At 35.5% G+C, this 22,771-nt stretch overlaps 1 protein-coding gene across 6 annotated transcripts in view; it reads right to left on the bottom strand.

Annotated features, from left to right (window-relative positions):
- PHF14 (PHD finger protein 14) overlaps positions 1–22,771 on the bottom strand; it is a 207,456-nt gene that overhangs the window by 108,587 nt on the left and 76,098 nt on the right. The window contains exon 15 of one of the 6 annotated variants that reach the window (XM_057550202.1): positions 2,705–2,809. The exons of the other annotated variants lie outside the window; for them this stretch is intronic. Coding sequence (XP_057406185.1) covers positions 2,720–2,809 — 90 coding nt within the window. The 3' untranslated portion in view covers positions 2,705–2,719. Of the gene's footprint in view, positions 1–2,704; positions 2,810–22,771 lie in introns of those variants that run through there. 6 annotated transcript variants of the gene reach the window in all.

The raw sequence follows: 22,771 nt of genomic DNA, 5'->3' as shown, positions 1-22,771 counted from the left end.
TATTTTAATTCTATAAACATCTAAAGAATGCTCAAAAGTCCTTCACACATTTCCATATTTCTCTTCATTCAACCCATCTTTTGTTGAGTCATCTAGTTTTTGAATCATCTAATCATTGAAGTAATTTTTGAAGTATATGTGTGAATGCTCCAAGTTCATGTTTTCAATTCTTTTGAAGATATATAATTATTTACCATTTCTGATTAATACTTTAAATCTTTGAACATCTGGTTTGAGTCCATCAATTGGAAGTTTTTCAAACCCATACTGCTGTTAGCATCATAAAGCATAATGCCACAGAATGATCCTATCACACAATGACATAGTTACATACCTCTGCATTTATAAATTCCTTTTTATTATATTTTATTAAGGTAATATTTTTAAATGAATAAACATATAATTATCTAAAACAGTCATTTTAAATGCATTTTTCAATATTACAAAAAGGTAATCACTGATGTATTCCTGCAGTAATTTTAAATAACTAAACATAAGCAACATAAACAAGTTCTAGCCAGAAAACCATAGTTGTTACAAGCAATATGAAATTATAGCATCTTAGAGCTCTGAGAAAGCAGGCCAGGGAAATGACTTGATGATCACACAGCTGATAACTGACAGAGGTAAACTTCAACCCAGGTCTCTCAACTCTCAATTCAGTGATTTTTCTTGCATGACAAATCCAAGATTAATAATTTAATCCCAAGTAGAGATGAGCAAATTATCATAAGAAAGCAAATCTCTTATTCTCACTTGAATATGTAAATAAACTGTAACACTGGGATGCGTAAATGAAGAGTTTTTATATTTTGAAACAAGTAAATGAGACAATTTACCCAATGGAGAGGGGACCTCAATACCTCAAACTGACACTATATTCTATCCAATTTGGTACCTTATACATACAATGACTAACATGATCCATTACCGAAATAACTTGCAGCAAGCCTTAGCATTTATCACACAACTAGTATTTCCAAAAACTGAAAATAAGAGGATTTAATCCAAACACAATGTTTCACAATATCAAGTTCCCCAACCAAGAAAATGCTGAGAGTTGTGGGGTTTTTTTCTAGTTTTAATGAAGTGGCAGCAACTGTAACTGTTATAACTCATACTTGCCTACAATCATAACAGATAAGATATCTTAAACATGGTATCCCTGAATGAATCAGAAAATATAAGGGGAGTTAAAAAGAGGGAGAAACGATGGAAAAAAGGAAAAAAAAAATGTTTGGCTCATCCAACAGATTTCAATAATCAAATAATAATTTCAATAATCAAAGAGCTTGCCCCATCTTAGATGTACAGAAGTATTTGTAACCAGGTTGTCATTTAATGGTACACATTGAGGCTGACACTATTTTAGAAACAAGATAAATAAAGCAGAAGGGAGAACACAGGGTGTGGAAGAAGGAAAAACATTATTTAACAAGTATGTGCTTTAGAACTTAACACATAAATTATCTAGACATTTCAAATGATTGAAGGTATATTTCCAAATTGTGCTTCCTTTTGCAATTATTAAACTGTTAAAAGTAAATGAAAGTTTGAAAATCATTCCAAATCTTGACACATTCCTATTTTTTTCTTCTTTGTTAGTTTTTAAGAACTTAATTTTCTTAGGGAACACTGACAATCTGAGCTGCTTAGATCATCTGGCTCTTTATCTGTCTTTGGTACATTTACTTGAAAACAGGACGTGATAAAATCATCCACAAAGAGTGGCATGATATTAGAGACAATGTATCTAAGTTAGGAAAGAATAAAACATTTTTAACTACAGGCATCATTTTAATAGCTTATTCATCTGAAACAAATAATTAAATGTTTCAATAACTTCACTCATTTGGACTAGAAAACATGCAACAAATTTTAATTAATTGTTTAGAGCTGGGTTGTTTTAATTTATAATTAAGTCAGATGCATGATGATTTTTCCAAGGTTAGAATGATTCATTTCACAAATGAACTAAATTTAAAACTAAAAGACAGTGTCTCAGCATCTTTGACATCACTAAGATGGATTTCACATATTCATTTGTACACTGATTTCTCTAAATTCAACACTTATCTTTTTGATGACAAATCAACATTTATACAAATGACAATAAATAAGCCATACATGGTTAGATGAAACATAAAGATACCCTCCTATGTAATTTATATATAAAAAGAGAAAATGCTTATTTATGAGAAAATTCCAAATTCAATGTTAATTAGGACAATAGTCAAACCTTGAAAACCTGTCAAGCTAAAATATCTTCAGATTTATGCTGAGGAATAAATGTTGGGGCTGTCTGGCAGCTGTTCAAAATGCTTCAATGAAATATATACAGTATGTATATTTCCTTAAAAAATAAGTATTTGTTTTCCAATTATAAAACAATATATTGAAAACAATCATATATTAAAGCTAATAAAATATTCAAAAGAAAAATGTTACATATATAAACAAAGTGTGAACAAAAGCACCACCTGTTTCTGTTGGGCTATCGGCATACAACAGATGGAATGGTGATCCCCCAAAATGAGTGTTTTCCCTTCTTGTCAGTTGGCTGTAGAGTTTATTTTTATCTAATCTAATTTATATTAACAGGGTTAGGAAAATAGGTGGAAAATAAAAATAATATCATGATCTAATTGGCTTAACACTCTAAATTAAAATAACCACAAGCCTAAAAATAAAAAAGATACATTCTACATAATAAATGTTTCTATACAACTCTTCTCATAGATAACGGTATATTCAAAATAAGTAAAATCCTGAAGCTCTGCCTCGTCCTTGTTCCCTTTATTCCATGCTCCTGGAAATAAATAAAAATGATGAATTTCCAAGAGGCAAAAAGCATAGCAGGAACCTTTGGGTTCTGAATACGATTACTTGACCTAAGAACACCCACAGTGGATTTCTTCCAAGTGAGCCAAAGTGACTTAAGTATGGTTTAGTTCACCACAAAAATTTTTGCTAGGGTTTCTTCTAAGGTTCTGTGACAGACACAGTTTATAGAATCTGTTTAGTACTTCAGAGATCACCTTGGGTCTGATAATAAACTCAATAATAACTCTAATATCGAAAGCCCCCATGTATAACCCTTTCTTCCCAGAACTGCATTAATTTAATCAAAACAATTAGTATAAAGGTAACAAGTAAATTAAGACATGGGCATCATGAATGCCTAGTACACTTTAGTCATTTCAATAGGGCTGAATCTAAACGTTTCTGTATTTCTACTGAACTAGCATCTAAAAAATATTTTAAAAATAAACGTAATGAAAGCAGACTCTAGGATATTTGATTATCTCTCAAATGAAGACTGCACTTGTAACAGGCTATTGATTTATACTGTTAAATAAAATGGAAAACAGATTAACGATGTGTTTAAGTCTATTTCCAAAATAATGATCTATAAGAAAAGGTGCATCCTGAAAAACAACATGGTTTCAGTCAAAGCTGCTAAAAAGTACTTTGACTTTTTACCGCATTTATCTTCCCAAAAAAGGATACAAAACAATATAAAAATGTATGAGACAGGAAGAAAGACCTGACAACTTCAAAGAGAGTAGAAGATGATACACTGTGTAAAAGACTATGGAAAGATAGTCTCAACAAGTCCCTTTGGCACTTGTATAAAAGATGAAAAGTCACTAGATGACATAGAGTGAAAAGAAAACGAAAAGAAAATCTGAAAGCTTTCAAGTTACATTAAAGTTATTAGAAAATATGACAAAAAGTACAAAGGTCAATTTTAAAGTAACTTCAAAGGGAACGTTAAGCTAATTTATATTTTCTTCAAAAGTAATTTCCTTCTCTAAAAGCAAGTGAAAAGTTTCCACATTAAAAAAAAAAAATGCAGAGAAAATGTCTAACAAGGTACTTAAAGAGAAGTATCCCAGGCTACCTTCAGAGTAATTCTATAGTTTCACCAATGAAATATGATTAATGTACAAGGAGAAAGGGACTAATTCCCTTCCTAACTGTAAAGGGCCAGAAAAAAAGACTCTTTCAAAGTACACTGTCTTCAGATGCATAGCCACAGTGGACGAGAAAAGAACTCATTTGTGAAATACAAACTAAGTACCTCCTGTGGTAGGTAATGAACATACAGTGGTGAACAGGACAGCTCCTGTCCACCTGGGTTCAGGCCCATGAGGCTACAGATACCAAACAAATAATTAGATGGATAATGATTTATAAATATGGTAAGTGCAACTAAAGTGAAGGATAAAAACAGTCACATACTGCTCAGATCTTTCAAAATCTCACTATAATCAAAACTGTTCTTAAATTTAAGAATCAGTCATAATTTTAATGCCCTTAATAATGATATAAAACTACATTCACCTTAAAGATGGGTATGGAGAAAATGCCTAACAAATTGGAAAAAAAATTCTCAAAGGAACACACTTACGTGTGACTCTGGCAACCCTCAGGGAGGAATGGAAAAAGAAAGAGTTCAGATTGGCAAGAGGATAAAAGAATCAAGGACAGTAGCAAAAGCATTACTAAAATAACTGAACATAGGATCCAGAAAAGATACTGGAACTCTAAGTGAAGGCATGAGGTACCTAGATAACCAGGCTGCTGAGTAACTGTGAGAATAAAGATGGCTATTGGACTAGAAACGTAAAGAAGAAACCCGCAACATACTGAGGTCAAATGAATTTAATCGTGATTATTTCACATGCATCTTAAAATTAAAATCAAATATTATTTCATATAATACTCTCTACCCAATGCAGAAAACTCTTCCAAAAATATCCCTGTTAGTCATATAGCCTCAATTATTCTGGATAACAAGGAAGCATGTTCCATATAACACAGTTCTAATTGTTGGTCCCAGTTTTATCTGAACTTATCCTAGCATTCATGTAACAGAAGTTTAAATATTTAAAGATAAATGACCAGGTCTTTATTATGTAAAGAGTCTCTGTTTATTCATTTATTAAACTAATAAACATACCAAAAAAACGTAATTACACTTGTGACAAGGGCAGCAAAATAAAATAGTGCTATGTGAATAATGTTTCAATTAATTACTCCTCAGAGTACTTTTCTAGAACTTCATCATAGTATCACATTAGGTTTTGCTTTCTTAGTTCATATGAGCTAAAATTGAGGGATGATGGCAATAATGACAGAGGATTAATTAACGCTTTACAACAGATCTACAATCTCTGTCATTTTTCATTTGTTAAAGAGTCCAATTAGAACATCATTTTTGCACTGTGTAACACAGCATAGATAGCAGAAAGGGAAAAGGGGCTACATCATTTTTTTTCTTTTACAATATCAACAGTACCATTAGCCAACAAAGAAATGCATATCAAAACCACAGTGATACACCACAAGTGTCGCTGGGCTAAAATCAAGGTGTTGGCAGGCTGCATTCCTTTCTGGAGGCTCTAGGAAGAGAATCAGTTTGCTTGGTTATTCCATCTCCTAGAGATTGCCAACATTCCTTGGTCCAAGACCCCCTTCTTCCATCTTTAAAGGCAGGGATGCTGTATATCTCAGACCCATTGTCTGTAGTCACATCTCCCTCTTAACTTACAGTCAGGGAAGGTCCTCGCCTTTTAGGTCCGCATGTAATTAGATTGAGCCCATATAATACTGCTTAATCTTCCCATCTCAAGGTCCATAACTTTAATCATACCTGCAAAGCCCCTTTTGCCATGTAAGGTAACACATAAACAGGTTCTGGGGATTAGGACACGGATATCTTTGCGGGGGGGCATTATTCTGCCTACAATACTCAACACTGTGGAAATCAAATGTATACACTAAATGAATTTATTAAAGCTATCATCCTATAGATGGAAATGGGGCATTTAACAGTAGTAACACTTGAAAAACAAAATCCCTAAGTATATTACAATCACACAAACTCGCATAGGTAAGAAATAAAATGCTACTTTGGGTTAAACTTCAGTAACATAAAGGTGTAAGGATTTCACTCCCTCCCTATGCAGTCAAGAGATTACCCCTCTCCCATAGGACACAGGAGGCATATCCTCTGGAGAAAAAGAACTAGACAGACTCTGTACAAGGGTTTATCAGGCACAGAGAAGGGAGCAATGAGGCAGCAAACAGAAACCAGGAAGCTTAAATGCAATTCTGCTTCCTAAACCATGAGACCTTTAGCCCCTTTCTCCTCACCTGTCCAGGACTCTGACAGTCAAAATTATACCTATCAGTTAGGAGATGAGAGAATACTTCTACTGAATTATTGTGGAAAAAAACCTACAGATCCTGACATTAAGGAGGTTCCCAAAGAAAAAGCCCCCTGATCATAAAATCACCCTACAGGGAAAACAATGGGTTTATCAGTCCTACACAAACTTAATTACCTTTTTTAGAACAAAATAGGAGTGGACATCCAAAGATCCTTAGGCATCTGAAAGCATCAACATGAAAGAGATGAACATGAATAGAAATAATGAAACCACAGCAAACACAGACAATGCACGATACAGAAAAAAATTTTGACAATATAATTAATATTCATAAAGATATAAAAGAAGTCTTTGCAATCATGAAATAAGAATATCTGCTATTAAAAGAAACAGTGAAAGTACATACTCATCCTAACTCAGAAAGAGAAAATCCTAAGAGTTTCAAGAGAAGGGGAAAAAAAAGTTAGAATGCAGAAAGCAATACTGGAAGCCAGGAGTCAGTCAAGTGATGCTTTAAAAAAAAATGTAGTATTTTATACACAGCCAAATAACTAATAAAATATAAGAAATTAAAAAATTTTTAGACATGTAACATCTCAAAAGATTTACCTCTCATTAATCTTTACTCAGTAAGTCACTGAACGCATTGCCCCGTCAAGATAAGGGACTAATGAAAAAAGAAACTGAAATGCAAGCAACAGGAAATTCCACCTACCAAAGGTTAAAAGGAATTCCCAGGATGATGCTGAAATAAAGTTCAAGGATAACATAAAAAACCAATTCACATTAGAGCTGGAGGAGAGAGGGCTCAGAGAAAATATCTAAGAAATTATCTGACATGTCTGACCAGATGGAAAACTGTCTATCAGAGATATTTTACAAGGTAGTTGAAGGCTATGAGAAGACTCAGTCTTAGATTCAAAGAAACTAAACAAATTGAAAATACAATGAAGGGCAAATGGTTTATTTTTAAAACTATTCATTCCTTTCTTTAAAAATAAACTGAATGAATGAGGATCCTCAAAATTTAATTAGTGAGACAGTCTAACTGTATCCTTTCCTTCAGAATCTGCCTCACTCCTGCCTACCCAGCCTTAGACCAGTAATAGGGTAAAAAGTGTGCTATTGTTTAAAAGTTCATAAAGTGTTCAGAGAGCATGGCTCTGTTATTCTTAAACAATATTTTATCTTTGGGAAGTTTCTATCATGAAGAAAATTGGCTAAGCCAATCAAATGTCATTTGTAAATGAAGCAAAAGGAAAATTTCAAAAAAATAAAATCTTGAAAATACGTCGCCCTGCAGTATATACATCTGGTGGCCCACTTGATCACAAGCGTTTCTTGTAATCATTCATACGATTTTTTCAGAAGACAATGATTACAACAAAGGTAACTGCCAAAAAGGGAAAAAATAAAGGTTACCAACCAATGTGATCTTTAAAAATAAAACAAAACTAAAAACCCTAAAGTAAAGTAAAATAAAATCACAAAGTATTACCATTTCACGCTGCATGCAGGATCTTAGTTCCCCAACCAGGGACCGAACCCACACGCCCTACGGTGGAAGCGCGGAGTCTTAAACCACTGGACTGCCAGGGAAGCCCCTAAACCTCACATTTGTAACAGATTTTCCACAAGGATGGCAAGACAAACTACTATATCAAAAAATGGGGGCTTCCCTGGTGGCACAGTGGTTGAGAATCTGCCTGCCAATGCAGGGGACACGGGTTCGAGCCCTGGTCTGGGAAGATCCCACATGCCGCGGAGCAACTGGGCCCGTGAGCCACAACTACTGAGCCTGCGCATCTGGAGCCTGTGCTCCGCAACAAGAGAGGCCGCGATAGTGAGAGGCCCGCGCACCACAGTGAAGAGTGGCCCCCACTTGCCGCAACTAGAGAAAGCCCTCGCACAGAAATGAAGACCCAACACAGCCATAAATAAATAAATAAATAAAACTTAAAAAAAAAAGAAAAAAAAAAATGGGAAAGGACTTGAATACAAATGGCCAATAAACACATGAAAAGGTGCTCAACATTATTAGTCATTAGCGAAATGCAAACCAAAACTAAGAGATACAACATCACACCCATTAGGATGCCTATTATCAACAAATGAAAATTTAAAAAAAAAAGTGTTGGCAAGAATATGGAGAAATTAGAACCCTTGTGTAGTGCTGGTGAAAATGTAAAATGGTGTAGCTGCTGTGGAAAACAGTTTGGTGGTCACTCAAAGAGTATAACATAGAATTACCATATGATCCAGCAATTATACTCTTATGTATATAGCCAAAAGAACTGAAAGCAGGAACTCAAACAGGTGTTTGTATACGCCATGCTTATAGCAGCATTACTGACAAAAGTCAAGAGGTGGAAGCAACCCAAGTGTTCACCAACAGATGAATGGACAAACAAAATGTGGTATAGACATACAAAGAAATATAATTCAGCCTTAAAAAGGAATGAAATCCTGACACATGCTACAACATGGATGAAGCTTGAGGATATTATGCTAAGTGAAATAAGCCAGTCACTTACATGAGTTATGCAGAAAAGGCAAACTGACACAGATAGAAAGTAGAATGGTGGTTGCAAGAGGCTGGGCATAAGAAGGAATAGGGAATTATCGTTTAATGGGTATGGAGCTTCTGTTTGGCATGATGAAAAAGTTCTGGAAGTGGATGGTGGTGATGGTTGCACAACCCTGCGAACGTACATAATGCCTCTGAATTGTACATTTAAAATGATTAAAATGATAAAATAAATAAATACATACATAAATAAATTAAAACCCTGAAGTATAGTATAATTACAAAGTATTACCGTTTCCGGATTATTCGAACGTCGATGTGTATATTTTAACCCTCCCATAAACAGTCTTAGGGATAAAAAATGAATACAATTGTGAAATTCAGAAAGAGACTTTTGGTTCTAGAAAAGATTGCAGATCATCTAATTTATTTTATAAATGAGGATATTGAGCACAAACAGGGTAAGTTAAATTACTTATCCAAGGCCACATACAGGGTTATTGCCAGAGTATGGACCAGAATTCTAATTTATCATGTGCTAGTCCAGGTACTTTCCACCACACATGAGGCTATCTTACAGGGTTTGATGCTGTCTAAAACACTCAAGAATTTGATTTTGTACCATTTATCTTTTACAGGGAATAATGCGACAAAAAAGCTGTCCTAGAGAGGAAAATACCATTACATTTTAAATGGTTGATTATTTTCTCAAGCATAATTAGAAGTCATATCCATATGTATTTCTAATTAAATAAATATGAGAAAGTTATTTAAGTTAAAAAAAACACTTCAATCAATCAATATACTAATGATCAAAATTTCCTTAACACAGGAAAAATTTAAAGAGAAATGAGCTATCCTAAAAAAATGTTCACACCTATTTATCTGAAAAAACTGAATGAATGAAATATTAAGTGACTTTTTGCTGAAGGTGCTCTAAGTCATTAATCATCAATAACCTTAATTGATAAGTGAATCTGTACTAACACTAAGCTATTAAGATTTGATCCAATAAACTTCTTTAAAATTTTGCCAAGTTACTAATGCAAGAAGCTGTTGCCAGCCATCAAGATGCCTATCATAAAAACATATTGTAAGAAAGACAAATACGGGTGTTAGATGATATCTAAATGTGGTTCAAAATTTTTACACTAAATTTTATGCTAAAGGCTCCAATGCTTTTACAAGTGTTCAGCTTGCTGTTACTTTAAAAAGTTCAACTTCTTAATACAAAGGTTTGGGGCAGTGGAAAATAAAGACTTTCTCAGCCAGTAGAATACTTTCCTACTAGTATTAATAGTCAACTTGTAGTTTTGTTGCTCACCTCAATCTTCTGTCTTTCCTCTTCCATTTCAGTTATGTTACCTCTAGGGTAATTTAATGTACCTCTCATATGGACACTCTACCTTCTGGTTTATATTACATTATTTGAGGGTCAACTTTCTATCACCATAGTTCTTTGAGGACATAGACCATGTCTTCATTTTAGTGTTCTATTCAGCATCTACTGCCCAGTGCCGTATTACCTCGTTACTTGCTCAATAGATGTATATTGAAAAAATTAACCTGATCCATGGTTCAAGAGTAGGACAAGGAGTCACAAAGACCAGAGAGTATGGAAACACGTGGATTCCCATGCAGGCAATTTTTACTGCTTAACTATTAAATGCAGGAATAAATATAAAGCACTCACACAAAAGATAATTACCTACAATTTTGACAATTGTGAAGAAAATATAACATCAATTCATGCTTCTATACATTATAAACAGAAGTTCATCTTAAAGTACTGTCTTCCCTTGACTCTGAAGGTTTACCCAAGAGGACAAAATAAAGATCAAACCACTGAGGCTGAGAATTCTGTTGTATGCATTACAAGTCACTATCTACCCTCTAAGTGATGTGAGATAAAGCTGAAAATTAGCAAAATCAGGGGAGATGAAATAACTACAGAATTACTGGGATCCGTAAAGGTGTAAAAAACAAAGCAATTAAGTCTTAAAACTAGAATACTATAACATCATAAAACAGACTGCGTGATACTAGACAGTGAATGCAACACGTATCACTAAAACAGCAAGGTCAGTGGTATTACAAGTTCTTCTGGCTTGATGCCAGAGACAAAAACTGGAAAAGTGGAAGGAAAAAGATACTATTTTAAACTAGTAGAAAAAAAGTACTATAATAAAAATTCATAGTTGAAAGATTAGAACCACATAACATTTTAAGAAGTTCAAGAAAAAATATTTTATCTAATATAGGAATCAAAGGAAAACACTATATATGAAGTATGGTCATTTTACATTTAAAGGTGGGCTAGGTATATAAAACTAATACCTATAAAAAGGCTTTCATGCAGGAGAAGTAAAGCAATTCTCCCAGAGCAAAGGAAGCTGAATTATATTATGATAAATGAGATCCCAGTTCCCAAAACAAAACATTTTCATTCCTACAATAAATGAAAACTATATTTAAAAATTATCCCCAATTATTATTATTGGCTAATGCAGAAGTTAAAACTATTAGAGAAAACTGCTAGCTTTCTCCAGAATGTATAATTAGACATATGACAGTTATTATTTTATAAAGTGGTATTATACCATTTATACTGAATATATGGATCCAAAGCATAGGCTCAGCCACTAAAAAATAAATAAATTACATCAAAGCCGACTTCTGAAATATACACTGGCAATGGATGGTATAAATTGTAGGAATTCTGGGAGATTAACCAAGATGGCGGAGTAGAAGGACGTGCTCTCACTCCCTCTTGCGAGAGCACCAGAATCACAACTGGCTGCTGGACAATCATTGACAGGAAGACCCTGGACTTCACCAAGGAGGATACCCCACGTCCAAGGACAGAGGAGAAGCCACAGTGAGACGGTAGGAGGGGCACAATCAGAGTAAAATCAAATCCCATAACTGCTGGGTGGGTGACTCACAGACTGGCGAACACTTATACCACAGAAGTCCACCCACTGGAGTGAAGTTTCTGAGCCCCACGTCAGGCTTTCCAACCTGGGGGTCCGGCAAAGGGAGGAGGAATTCCTAGAGAATCAGACTTTGAAGTCTAGTGGGAATTGATTGCAGGACTGTGACAGGACTGGGGGAAACAGAGACCCCACTCTTGGAGGGCACACACAAAGTAATGTGTGCATCGGGACCCAGGGGAAGGAGCAGTGACCCTGGGGGAGACTGAACCAGACTTACTTGCTGGTGTTGGGGGGTCTCCTGCAGAGGCAAGTGGTGGCTCTGTTTCACCGTGGGGATAAGGACACTGGCAGCAGAGGTCCTGGGAAGTTCTCCTTGGCGTGAGCCCTCCCAGAGTCTGCCATTAACCCCACCAAAGAGCACCGGTAGGCTCCAGTGTTGGGTTGCCTCAGGCAAAACAACCAACAGGGAGGGAACCCAGCCCCACCCATCAACAGTCAAGTGGATTAAGGTTTTACTGAGCTCTGATCGCCACAGCAACAGGGAGGGAACCCAGCCCCACCCATCAACAGTCAAGTGGATTAAGGTTTTACTGAGCTCTGACCGCCACAGCAACAGTCAGCTCTACCCACCACCAGAGCCTCCCATCAAGCCTCTTAGATAGCCTCAACCACCAGAGGGCAGACAACAGAAGCAAGAAAAACTACAATCCTGCAGCCTGTGGACCAAAAACCACAGTTACAGAAAGAAAGAGAAGATGAAAAGGCAGAGGGCTATGTACCAGATGAAGGAACAAGAAAAAACCCCAGAAAAACAACTAAATGAAGTGGAGATAGGCAACCTTCCAGAAAAAGAATTCAGAATAATGATAGTGAAGATGATCCAGGACCTTGGAATAAGAATGGAGGCAAAGATTGAGAAGATGCAAGAAATGATTAACAAAGACCTAGAAGAATTAAAGAACAAACAAACAGAGATGACCAATACAATAACTGAAATGAAAACTACACTAGAAGGAATCAATAGCAGAATAACTGAGGCAGAAGAACGGATAAGTGACCTGGAAGACAGAATGGTGGAATTCACTGCTGCGGAACAGACTAAAGAAAAAAGAATGAAAAGAAATGAAGACAGCATAAGAGACCTCTGGGACAACATTAAACGCAACAACATTCGCATTATAGGGGTCCCAGAAGGAGAAGAGAGAGAGAAAGGACCAGAGAAAATATTTGAAGAGATTATAGTCGAAAACTTCCCTAACATGGGAAAGGAAATAGCCACCCAAGTCCAGGAAGCGCAGAGAGTCCCATACAGAATAAACCCAAGGAGAAACACGCCGAGACACATAGTAATCAAAGTGGCAAAAATTAAAGACAAAGAAAAATTACTGAAAGCAGCAAGGGAAAAACGACAAATAACATACAAGGGAACTCCCATAAGGTTAACAGCTGATTTCTCAGCAGAAACTCTGCAAGCCAGAAGGGAGTGGCATGAAATACTTAAAGTGATGAAAGGGAAGAACCTACAACCAAGATTACTCTACCCAGCAAGGATCTCATTTAGATTTGATGGAGAAATCAAAAGCTTTACAGACAAGCAAAAGCTAAGAGAATTCAGCACCACCAAACCAGCTCTACAACAAATGCTAAAGGAACTTCTCTAAGTGGGAAACACAAGAGAAGAAAAGGACCTACAAAAACAAACCCAAGACAATTAAGAAAATGGTCATAGGAACATACATATCGATAATTACCTTAAACGTGAATGGATTAAATGCCCCAACCAAAAGACATAGACTGGCTGAATGGATACAAAAACAAGACCCATATATATGCTGTCTACAAGAGACCCACTTCAGACCTAGGGACACATACAGACTGAAAGTGAGGGGATGGAAAAAGATATTCCATGCAAATGGAAATCAAAAGAAAGCTGGAGTAGCTATACTCATATCAGATAAAATAGACTTTAAAATAAAGAATGTTACAAGAGACAAGGAAGGACACTACATAATGATCCAGGGATCAATCCAAGAAGAAGATATAACAATTATAAATATATATGCACCCAACATCGGAGCACCTCAATACATAAGGCAACTGCTAACAGCTATAAAAGAGGAAATCGACAGTAACACAATAATAGTGGGGGACTTTAACACCTCACTTACACCAATGGACAGATCATCCAAAATGAAAATAAATAAGGAAACACAAGCTTTAAATGACACAATAGACCAGATAGATTTAATTGATATATATAGGACATTCCATCCAAAAACGGCAGATTACACGTTCTTCTCAAGTGCGCACGGAACATTCTCCAGGATAGATCACATCTTGGGTCACAAATCAAGCCTCAGTAAATTTAAGAAAATTGAAATCATATCAAGCATCTTTTCTGACCACAACGCTATGAGATTAGAAATGAATTACAGGGAAAAAAACGTAAAAAAGACAAACACATGGAGGCTAAACAATACGTTATTAAATAACCAAGAGATCACTGAAGAAATCAAACAGGAAATAAAAAAATACCTAGAGACAAATGACAATGAAAACACGACGACCCAAAACCTATGGGATGCAGCAAAAGCGGTTCTAAGAGGGAAGTTTATAGCTATACAAGCCTACCTAAAGAAACAAGAAAAATCTCAAGTAAACAATCTAACATTACATCTAAAGAAACTAGAGAAAGAAGAACAAACAAAATCCAAAGTTAGCAGAAGGAAAGAAATCATAAAGATCAGAGCAGAAATAAATGAAATAGAAACAAAGAAAACAATAGCAAAGATCAATAAAACTAAAAGTTGGTTCTTTGAGAAGATAAACAAAATTGATAAGCCATTAGCCAGACTCATCAAGAAAAAGAGGGAGAGGACTCAAATCAATAAAATCAGAAATGAAAAAGGAGAAGTTACAACAGACACCGCAGAAATACAAAACATCCTAAGAGACTACTACAAGCAACTTTATGCCAATAAAATGGACAACCTGGAAGAAATGGACAAATTCTTAGAAAGGTATAACCTTCCAAGACTGAATCAGGAAGAAACAGAAAATATCAACAGACCAATCACAAGTAATGAAATTGAAACTGTGATTAAAAATCTTCCAACAAACAAAAGTCCAGGACCAGATGGCTTCACAGGTGAATTCTATCAAACATTTAGAGAAGAGCTAACACCCATCCTTCTCAAACTCTTCCAAAAAATTGCAGAGGAAGGAACTCTCCCAAACTCATTCTATGAGGCCACCATCACCCTGATACCAAAACCAGACAAAGACACTACAAAAAAAGAAAATTACAGACCAATATCACTGATGAATATAGATGCAAAAATCCTCAACAAAATACTAGCAAACAGAATCCAACAACACATTAAAAGGATCATACACCACGATCAAGTGGGATTTATCCCAGGGATGCAAGGATTCTTCAATATACGCAAATCAATCAATGTGATACACCATATTAACAAATTGAAGAAGAAAAACCATATGATCATCTCAATAGATGCAGAAAAAGCTTTTGACAAAATTCAACACCCATTTCTGATAAAAACTCTCCAGAAAGTGGGCATAGAGGGAACCTACCTCAACATAATAAAGGCCATATATGACAAACCCACAGCAAACATCATTCTCAATGGTGAAAAACTGAAAGCATTTCCTCTAAGATCAGGAACGAGACAAGGATGTCCACTCTCACCACTATTATTCAACATAGTTCTGGAAGTCCTAGCCACGGCAATCAGAGAAGACAAAGAAATAAAAGGAATACAAATTGGAAAAGAAGAAGTAAAACTGTCACTGTTTGCGGATGACATGATACTATACATAGAGAATCCTAAAACTGCCACCAGAAAACTGCTAGAGCTAATTAATGAATATGGTAAAGTTGCAGGTTACAAAATTAATGCACAGAAATCTCTTGCATTCCTATACACTAATGATGAAAAATCTGAAAGAGAAATTATGGAAACACTCCCATTTACCATCGCAACAAAAAGAATAAAATACCTGGGAATAAACCTACCTAGGGAGACAAAAGACCTGTATGCAGAAAACTATAAGACACTGATGAAAGAAATTAAAGATGATACCAACAGATGGAGAGATATACCATGTTCTTGGATTGGAAGAATCAACAGTGTGAAAATGAGTATACTACCCAAAGCAATCTACAGATTCAATGCAATCCCTATCAAATTACCAATGGCATTTTTTACGGAGCTAGAACAAATCATCTTAAAATTTGTAGGGAGACACAAAAGACCCCGAATAGCCAAAGCAGTCTTGAGGCAAAAAAATGGAGCTGGAGGAATCAGACTCCCTGACTTCAGACTATACTACAAAGCTACAGTAATCAAGACAATATGGTACTGGCACAAAAACAGAAACATAGATCAATGGAACAAGATAGAAAGCCCAGAGATTAACCCACGCACCTATGGTCAACTAATCTATGACAAAGGAGGCAAAGATATACAATGGAGAAAAGACAGTCTCTTCAATAAGTGGTGCTGGGAAAACTGGACAGCCACATGTAAAAGAATGAAATTAGAATACTCCCTAACACCATACACAAAAATAAACTCAAAATGGATTAGAGACCTAAATATAAGACTAGCCACTATAAAACTCTTAGAGGAAAACATAGGAAGAACACTCTTTGACATAAATCACAGCAAGATCTTTTTCGATCCACCTCCTAGAGTAATGGAAATAAAAACAAAAATAAACAAGTGGGACCTAATGAAACTTCAAAGCTTTTGCACAGCAAAGGAAACCATAAACAAGACGAAAAGACAACCCTCAGAATGGGAGAAAATATTTGCAAATGAATCAACGGACAAAGGATTAATCTCCAAAATATACAAACAGCTCATGCAGCTCAATATCAAAGAAACAAACACCCCAATCCAAAAATGGGCAGAAGACCTAAATAGACATTTCTCCAAAGAAGACATACAGACAGCCACGAAGCACATGAAAAGATGCTCAACATCACTAATTATTAGAGAAATGCAAATCAAAACTACAATGAGGTATCACCTCACTCCTGTTAGAATGGGCATCATCAGAAAATCTACAAACAACAAATGCTGGAGAGGGTGTGGAGAAAAGGGAACCCTCTTGCACTGTTGGTGGGAATGTAAATTGATACAGCCACTATGGAGAACAATATGGAGGTTCCTTAAAAAACTAAAAATAGAATTACCATATGACCCAGCAATCCCACTACTGGGCATATACCCAGAGAAAACCGTAATTCAAAAAGACACGTGCACCCGAATGTTCATTGCAGCACTATTTACAATAGCCAGGTCATGGAAGCAACCTAAATGCCCATCAACAGACGAATGGATAAAGAAGTTGTGGTACATATATACAATGGAATATTACTCAGCCATAAAAAGGAACGAAATTGAGTCATTTGTTGAGAAGTGGATGGATCTAGAGACTGTCATACAGAGTGAAGTAAGTCAGAAAGAGAAAAACAAATATCGTATATTAATGCATGTATGTGGAACCTAGAAAAATGGTACAGATGAGCCAGTTTGCAGGGCAGAAGTTGAGACACAGATGTAGAGAATGGACATATGGACACCAAGGGGGGAAAACTGCGATGAGGTGGGGATGGTGGTGTGCTGATTTGGGCGATTGGGATTGACATGTATACACTGATGTGTATAAAACTGATGCCTAATAAGAACCTGCAGTATAAAAAAACAAACAAAACAACTAATACTAAACTTTCATTGGGTTATTTGTATGGAAATATATTAATATAAATGTTTCAGACATTACATGAAATTTCTAAAAATCTTATATTTGTATTTGTATGGAAATATGTATGGAAATATGTTAATATAAATGTTTCAGACATTACATGAAATTTCTAAAAATCTTATATTTGTATTTGTATGGAAATATGTATGGAAATATGTTAATATAAATGTTTCAGACATTACATGAAATTTCTAAAAATCTTATATTTGTATTTGTATGGAAATATGTATGGAAATATGTTAATATAAATGTTTCAGACATTACAGGAAACGTCTAAAAATCTTATATGTTCTGGTATAATGTTATAAGTAATAATCCTAGTTATTACTTTAAAATGTATATCTCAGAAATAACTAAGTTTCTTGTCAACTGCATTATTATGAACTTTCATCAAATCTTTAACCATGGTCATTTTTAAGTCTTTTGTCATTTACAGACAGTTCTGGGTGTACTCTGATGATTTTGCAAATATGTTCCTATAAAAGGGTTTCATCTTCAAGAAATTCATGGAAAAGACTCTGACAAGTACAGGTTTCTGGTAACTGACTGTACTGCTGAACTGAATGAATAAGCATTTTCAGAACTCTAATGAAAAACTGATGAACTCATAAAAGTGCTAACAAAAGATCAAGATGAAAAAAAAGAAATTAATTACATGGGACTGAGTGAACTGATGAGGATGAGTATAATTTTTGTGACTTTCTGTCTGAATTAAAAAAAAAAAATCCCACAAGGACTCAGAGGAAAAGAATATACAAATCAATTTTCACTGCAAAGTAAAGGAGCTGTTACAGTGGAGGATTACTGGACTGAATGTCAATATTATGACATAGTATAAGTGTGTTTCATGTTTGGTAATTGCAATCATTGTTGCTTTTGTTGTGGTCATCCATGTACAATGCTTGGTGTCAGTCTATTTATCTCTTGTAAAAATAAAATACAGTGTGTGTGAAAAAAAAAAAAAAAAAAAAAAAAAGAATCCGCCTGCCAACGCAGGGGACACGGGTTCGAGCCCTGGTCCGGGAAGATCCCACATGCTGCAGAGCAACTAAGCCCATGCACCACAACTACTGAGCCTGCGTGCCACAACTACTGAAGCCCGCATGCCTAGAGCCCGTGCCCTGGAACAAGAGAAGCCACTGCAATGAGAAGCCCGTGCACCACAACGAAGAGTAGCCTTCACTCACCGCAATTAGAGAAAGCCCGTGCGCAGCAATGAAGACCCAATGCAGCCAAATAAATTATTTTAAAAAAATTATACTATAATCTCAAAAAAAAAAAAAAAAAAATTGTAGGAATTCTGGAAGAAAGAATTGCTTAATGTAATCAAAATAAAAGGGGCTCTCTTTGTCAAAATCTCTAATGAGAAAAGCCCTATATTGATTTGTGTAGCTTTTATAAATAAGAGGAACAGAGGAAGAGAGTCATTGGGTTAACAAGGCTGACATCTATCACAAGAACCTTTATCTTTTAAGATTCTCTACTTCTCTCATGCTTCCTTTTAATTAACTAAAAAAAGAAAGGAAAAGAAATACAAGGGTGAGAAAAAACTTGTTACTCACCTGTAAATCAACGGCAAACACTGTGAGGGCTCCACTGGATATTCAGCAAGCTAGGGAAGGAGTTAAACTTCTCTCTGTCTCTTTTAAATACTGCTAAGCCTGTAAAAAGCCCACGTTCACCCTCTTTGGCCTACACTGAGGTTATCCTCTTGGTATTTTATAACTCTTCAGGTCACTGTCTGTATTTATGCTGTCAGTGATTCACATAACCGTTTTATAAGAACTTCATGCTTGCCTTGCAGAAGGCTCAGAGCTGGGAGAATATGGATGAAGACGACGGTATCACAGTCCTCTAAGAGGAAAGAAAAGGGGGCAGGAGTGGGGGTAGGGAAAGGAGTCTGGAAATGTTGCTTTTTAGGGCACCCACCGTGTGCCGAGTAAGCACTACATTAAGCACTTTTTAAGCTGCAGTTGGTTACTATGCTAGATTGTCTGTGGTCAATCTGGCACACACCACCACCACCACCACCCTTGCTTACTCTGTCTAAGGGTGGAAACCACATTCCCCACAGTCCCCCTTCCCTGGAGAGTTCCATGTCCGTAACCTCATATTTGAAGCAGATAAGTAAAGTGAAGGCCATTTTTTATCAGGAGGTCATGGGAGTCGGATGCTTGGCTTTTTCAGATGCTGTAGCCTTGCTGACCTTTCCATCAGCTCCCACTTCACAGTCCTGTCAGACTTTGCAGACTTCCCCACAAACTCTCACTTTTCTACCCACTCACCAGTGATGTTCAGGCTGAGGTCTTCACCATCAAGTTCTCTGACCTAATGTCAGCTCCTACCACCTGCTTGGTGCTTCAGGATAGATATTTCATTGACAGTTTCTCTGATGTTCAGCAGACCTTCTCTGACCTATGGTGACAGCTTTCTTGATATCCACGCCCTCAGCTATGCCAACCATAGTATAAGACCATAATTCTCCATAGAGTGACTTCCATTTTCCTGACCAAACCCTTAGTCACTAAGCTGCTGGAAGCATGAAGATACTGTGACTCTAGCCCAAGAAATACCAGGAACAACTACCAGTAATCTTGTCTAGAAAGGCAGCCTAATAAAGTAGTTAAAGTATGGGCTCAGGAGCTAGCTAAATTTGATTCCTGTCTCTACCACTTTGAAGCTGTATGTCCTTATTAGATAGGTTACTTAAACTCTCTGCCTCAGTTTCTCATTTGTAAATGGCAATGACATTAGTTACTGCTTCATAGGGTAGCTACGACAATTGAATAAATATAAAATACACAGTAAATAACAGGTAAAGGTTAAATAGAAATATGCTTTTCAACCCTTTTTCTTCTTTAGACTTAGTCCTCCTATTTGTACCCAGTAATAAAAGAGAATAATGGCTACTGAGATGCTTAAATACTGGAGATGGGATATTTGTGAGCCAATCTAAGAAGATGTTACAAAGTCTTATCTCTGGAGTAGGAAACAACATGTGAAGAATTTTCTAAAACCAGATTGTTCCTCTTTTATTTATTAATACTTGAATATTTCTATGTTTTTTGAACTATCTCCATACTACTTTTCCATATGGCTCATTCTTCAATTTTTTTCTTATTTTTTTGACAGATATACCTATAGAAATGTCAGATAATCAAAGTTCAAAATATGTGCCCTCATAATAAAGATAGATTCAAGGCATGTGAATTGGGTTGGAGAAGGGGAATGTTGGGAGAAAAGTTAAAGAAGACTTTAATTCTATTTTTAATTTCTTAGAACAAAAAGTATTCACATATTACTTTTATAGTTAAAACTTAATTTAAAAATAATTCTAACATTCAGAATGATAAATTTCAAAAGCATTGATAACTAACAATTAAATATGATAACATTAAAATATGAAACAGAGAATCTCCATGTTTGTTTAAGAAGGGTATTTTCTGAAAGTATACTATTTTCATTCTTATACAGATAAATAGCTCTTTTAACCCATTTTAAAAAAAACACTGAATCTTTAGTGCTATAATTTTTTTCAAACAACTTTTCTGGCTAATCTTTTTATGATCTTTGGGTAAAAATAATCTAGGCGAAAAAAGTAACACCGAGACTATTCACTTTGAAAAGCATCTATATCTTATTAAATCAACTGTCTCAAAATATGCTGTATTCCTTCAGATTTCTATAAATCCTTATTAAGGAAATCAGAGTAGAATGAAATAAAAAATGACTTTCCTCAGTATCCAAATAATAAAAATATAGTAAGGTTTAACAAAGTGTTCTACTCCCGTTGCACACTTTGGCCATGATAAATGGAAACTGCCTGTCAGCAGGAAAAAGTGGATGCCATTTTTCTAATAGCAGCCTTGTTTGGCACAAAAGCGGCACTGGAGCACAGAGACTGAGTCTATGGGCTCATCTCTCTTAACACTGATCAAACCAAGTGAAACAATCAAGGTATTTGTTGCTTAATCAAAAAAACCTGAGATGCGGTAAGCCAAATGTTTTAGGTAGATTTGGAGAGACAAGTTAGGAAAGAAAAAAAATAGTAAAGAAAACCACTATGTACTTCTCCAACTTCACTCTCAATGCAGAGCATACACCTTTTTTCCCACAGCAGGTTTCATAGTACTCAATTTGGTGGGAAAAAAAGCAAACCAAAATAGAGAACAGCAAGACAAACATATACTGGCTGTTCATACATACACATGCTGTCAGTGTACGTATTGATTTGCTGCTTCTAATTTTTTTCTTTTCTTTTTGTTTGATCTTTTTAAATACCAATTTCCTTGAGGTAAAATAACCTTCAAACATTTTATTAACTTCTACGCTATTACACTGTAATTGACAAGATTAATGCCAATGCTCTTGCACAAGCTTGAAAAGGAAAACTGTTCACACCTAAATGAAAGTACAAAGAAAAGGAGTGTTAAATGTAATAGTTAATGTGAATGAACTCAGTTACATGAGTTAGTAAGTGGATATATGCCTGGCTTCCCACAGATAACACTACGCTATGGAACGACACATGACCATTTTGGTATCAGATTAGAATATCACATTCCCAACTATGCTATCTAATGATCAAATGTTTTTATAACTACTCCATTTGTACCTCAACTAAATGCTCTTCTACAGACCTCAGAAAAGACACCAGTTCTTAATTCAGGCTGTCTGGGTTCAATTCCTATTCCTCTTACTATCTGTAAGATCACAGGTAAATTACTTAAGGTTTCTGTGCCTCAGTTTCATTTTGAGTAATATAGGAGTTATGATAGTTAAAAGTAACTTATTTTTTTAAAGAGGGAGTAGGGTGGAGGATTACTACAGTATCTGGTATATGATCAATCCTCAGCAAATGTTAGGTATTATTATTATTAAACCATCTTATATAAAAGTAAACTAATTCCCCACATCCACTTCTGACTTACCTACCTTTGAAAAATGTAATGAAGTAAAATACACAAAGGTCAAATAATAGGAAGAAATACAGAATAATAAAATGGTTGGATTTATTAGCAGTATAGATTAAAAAAGATGTTAAATTAATAGTAGTAATATACCAGGATTTACTCAAATATTCCGACATGTGAATCCCTTCCTTCTCCCTTTCACTCCCTTACTACCACCATGATGTTATTTTTAAACATAAAGATATAAAGTATAAAAGGAGAGAAAGTAATAACAGATGGTAAGAAAAGATATTCAATACAAATGGAACGTCAATCTATAGTAGCTCTGATCATTTTTTGTTTTTGATGATTCTTGGACAGTTCCACAGAGACAGACTTCAAAAAAACAGATTAAAGAGCTATATATACTTAATTATACTGTAG

Source organism: Balaenoptera acutorostrata, chromosome 7 (assembly GCF_949987535.1).
Source record: "Balaenoptera acutorostrata chromosome 7, mBalAcu1.1, whole genome shotgun sequence".
Classification (NCBI taxonomy): Eukaryota; Metazoa; Chordata; class Mammalia; order Artiodactyla; family Balaenopteridae; genus Balaenoptera; species Balaenoptera acutorostrata.
This window is presented reverse-complemented; position numbering and strand designations above follow the sequence as displayed.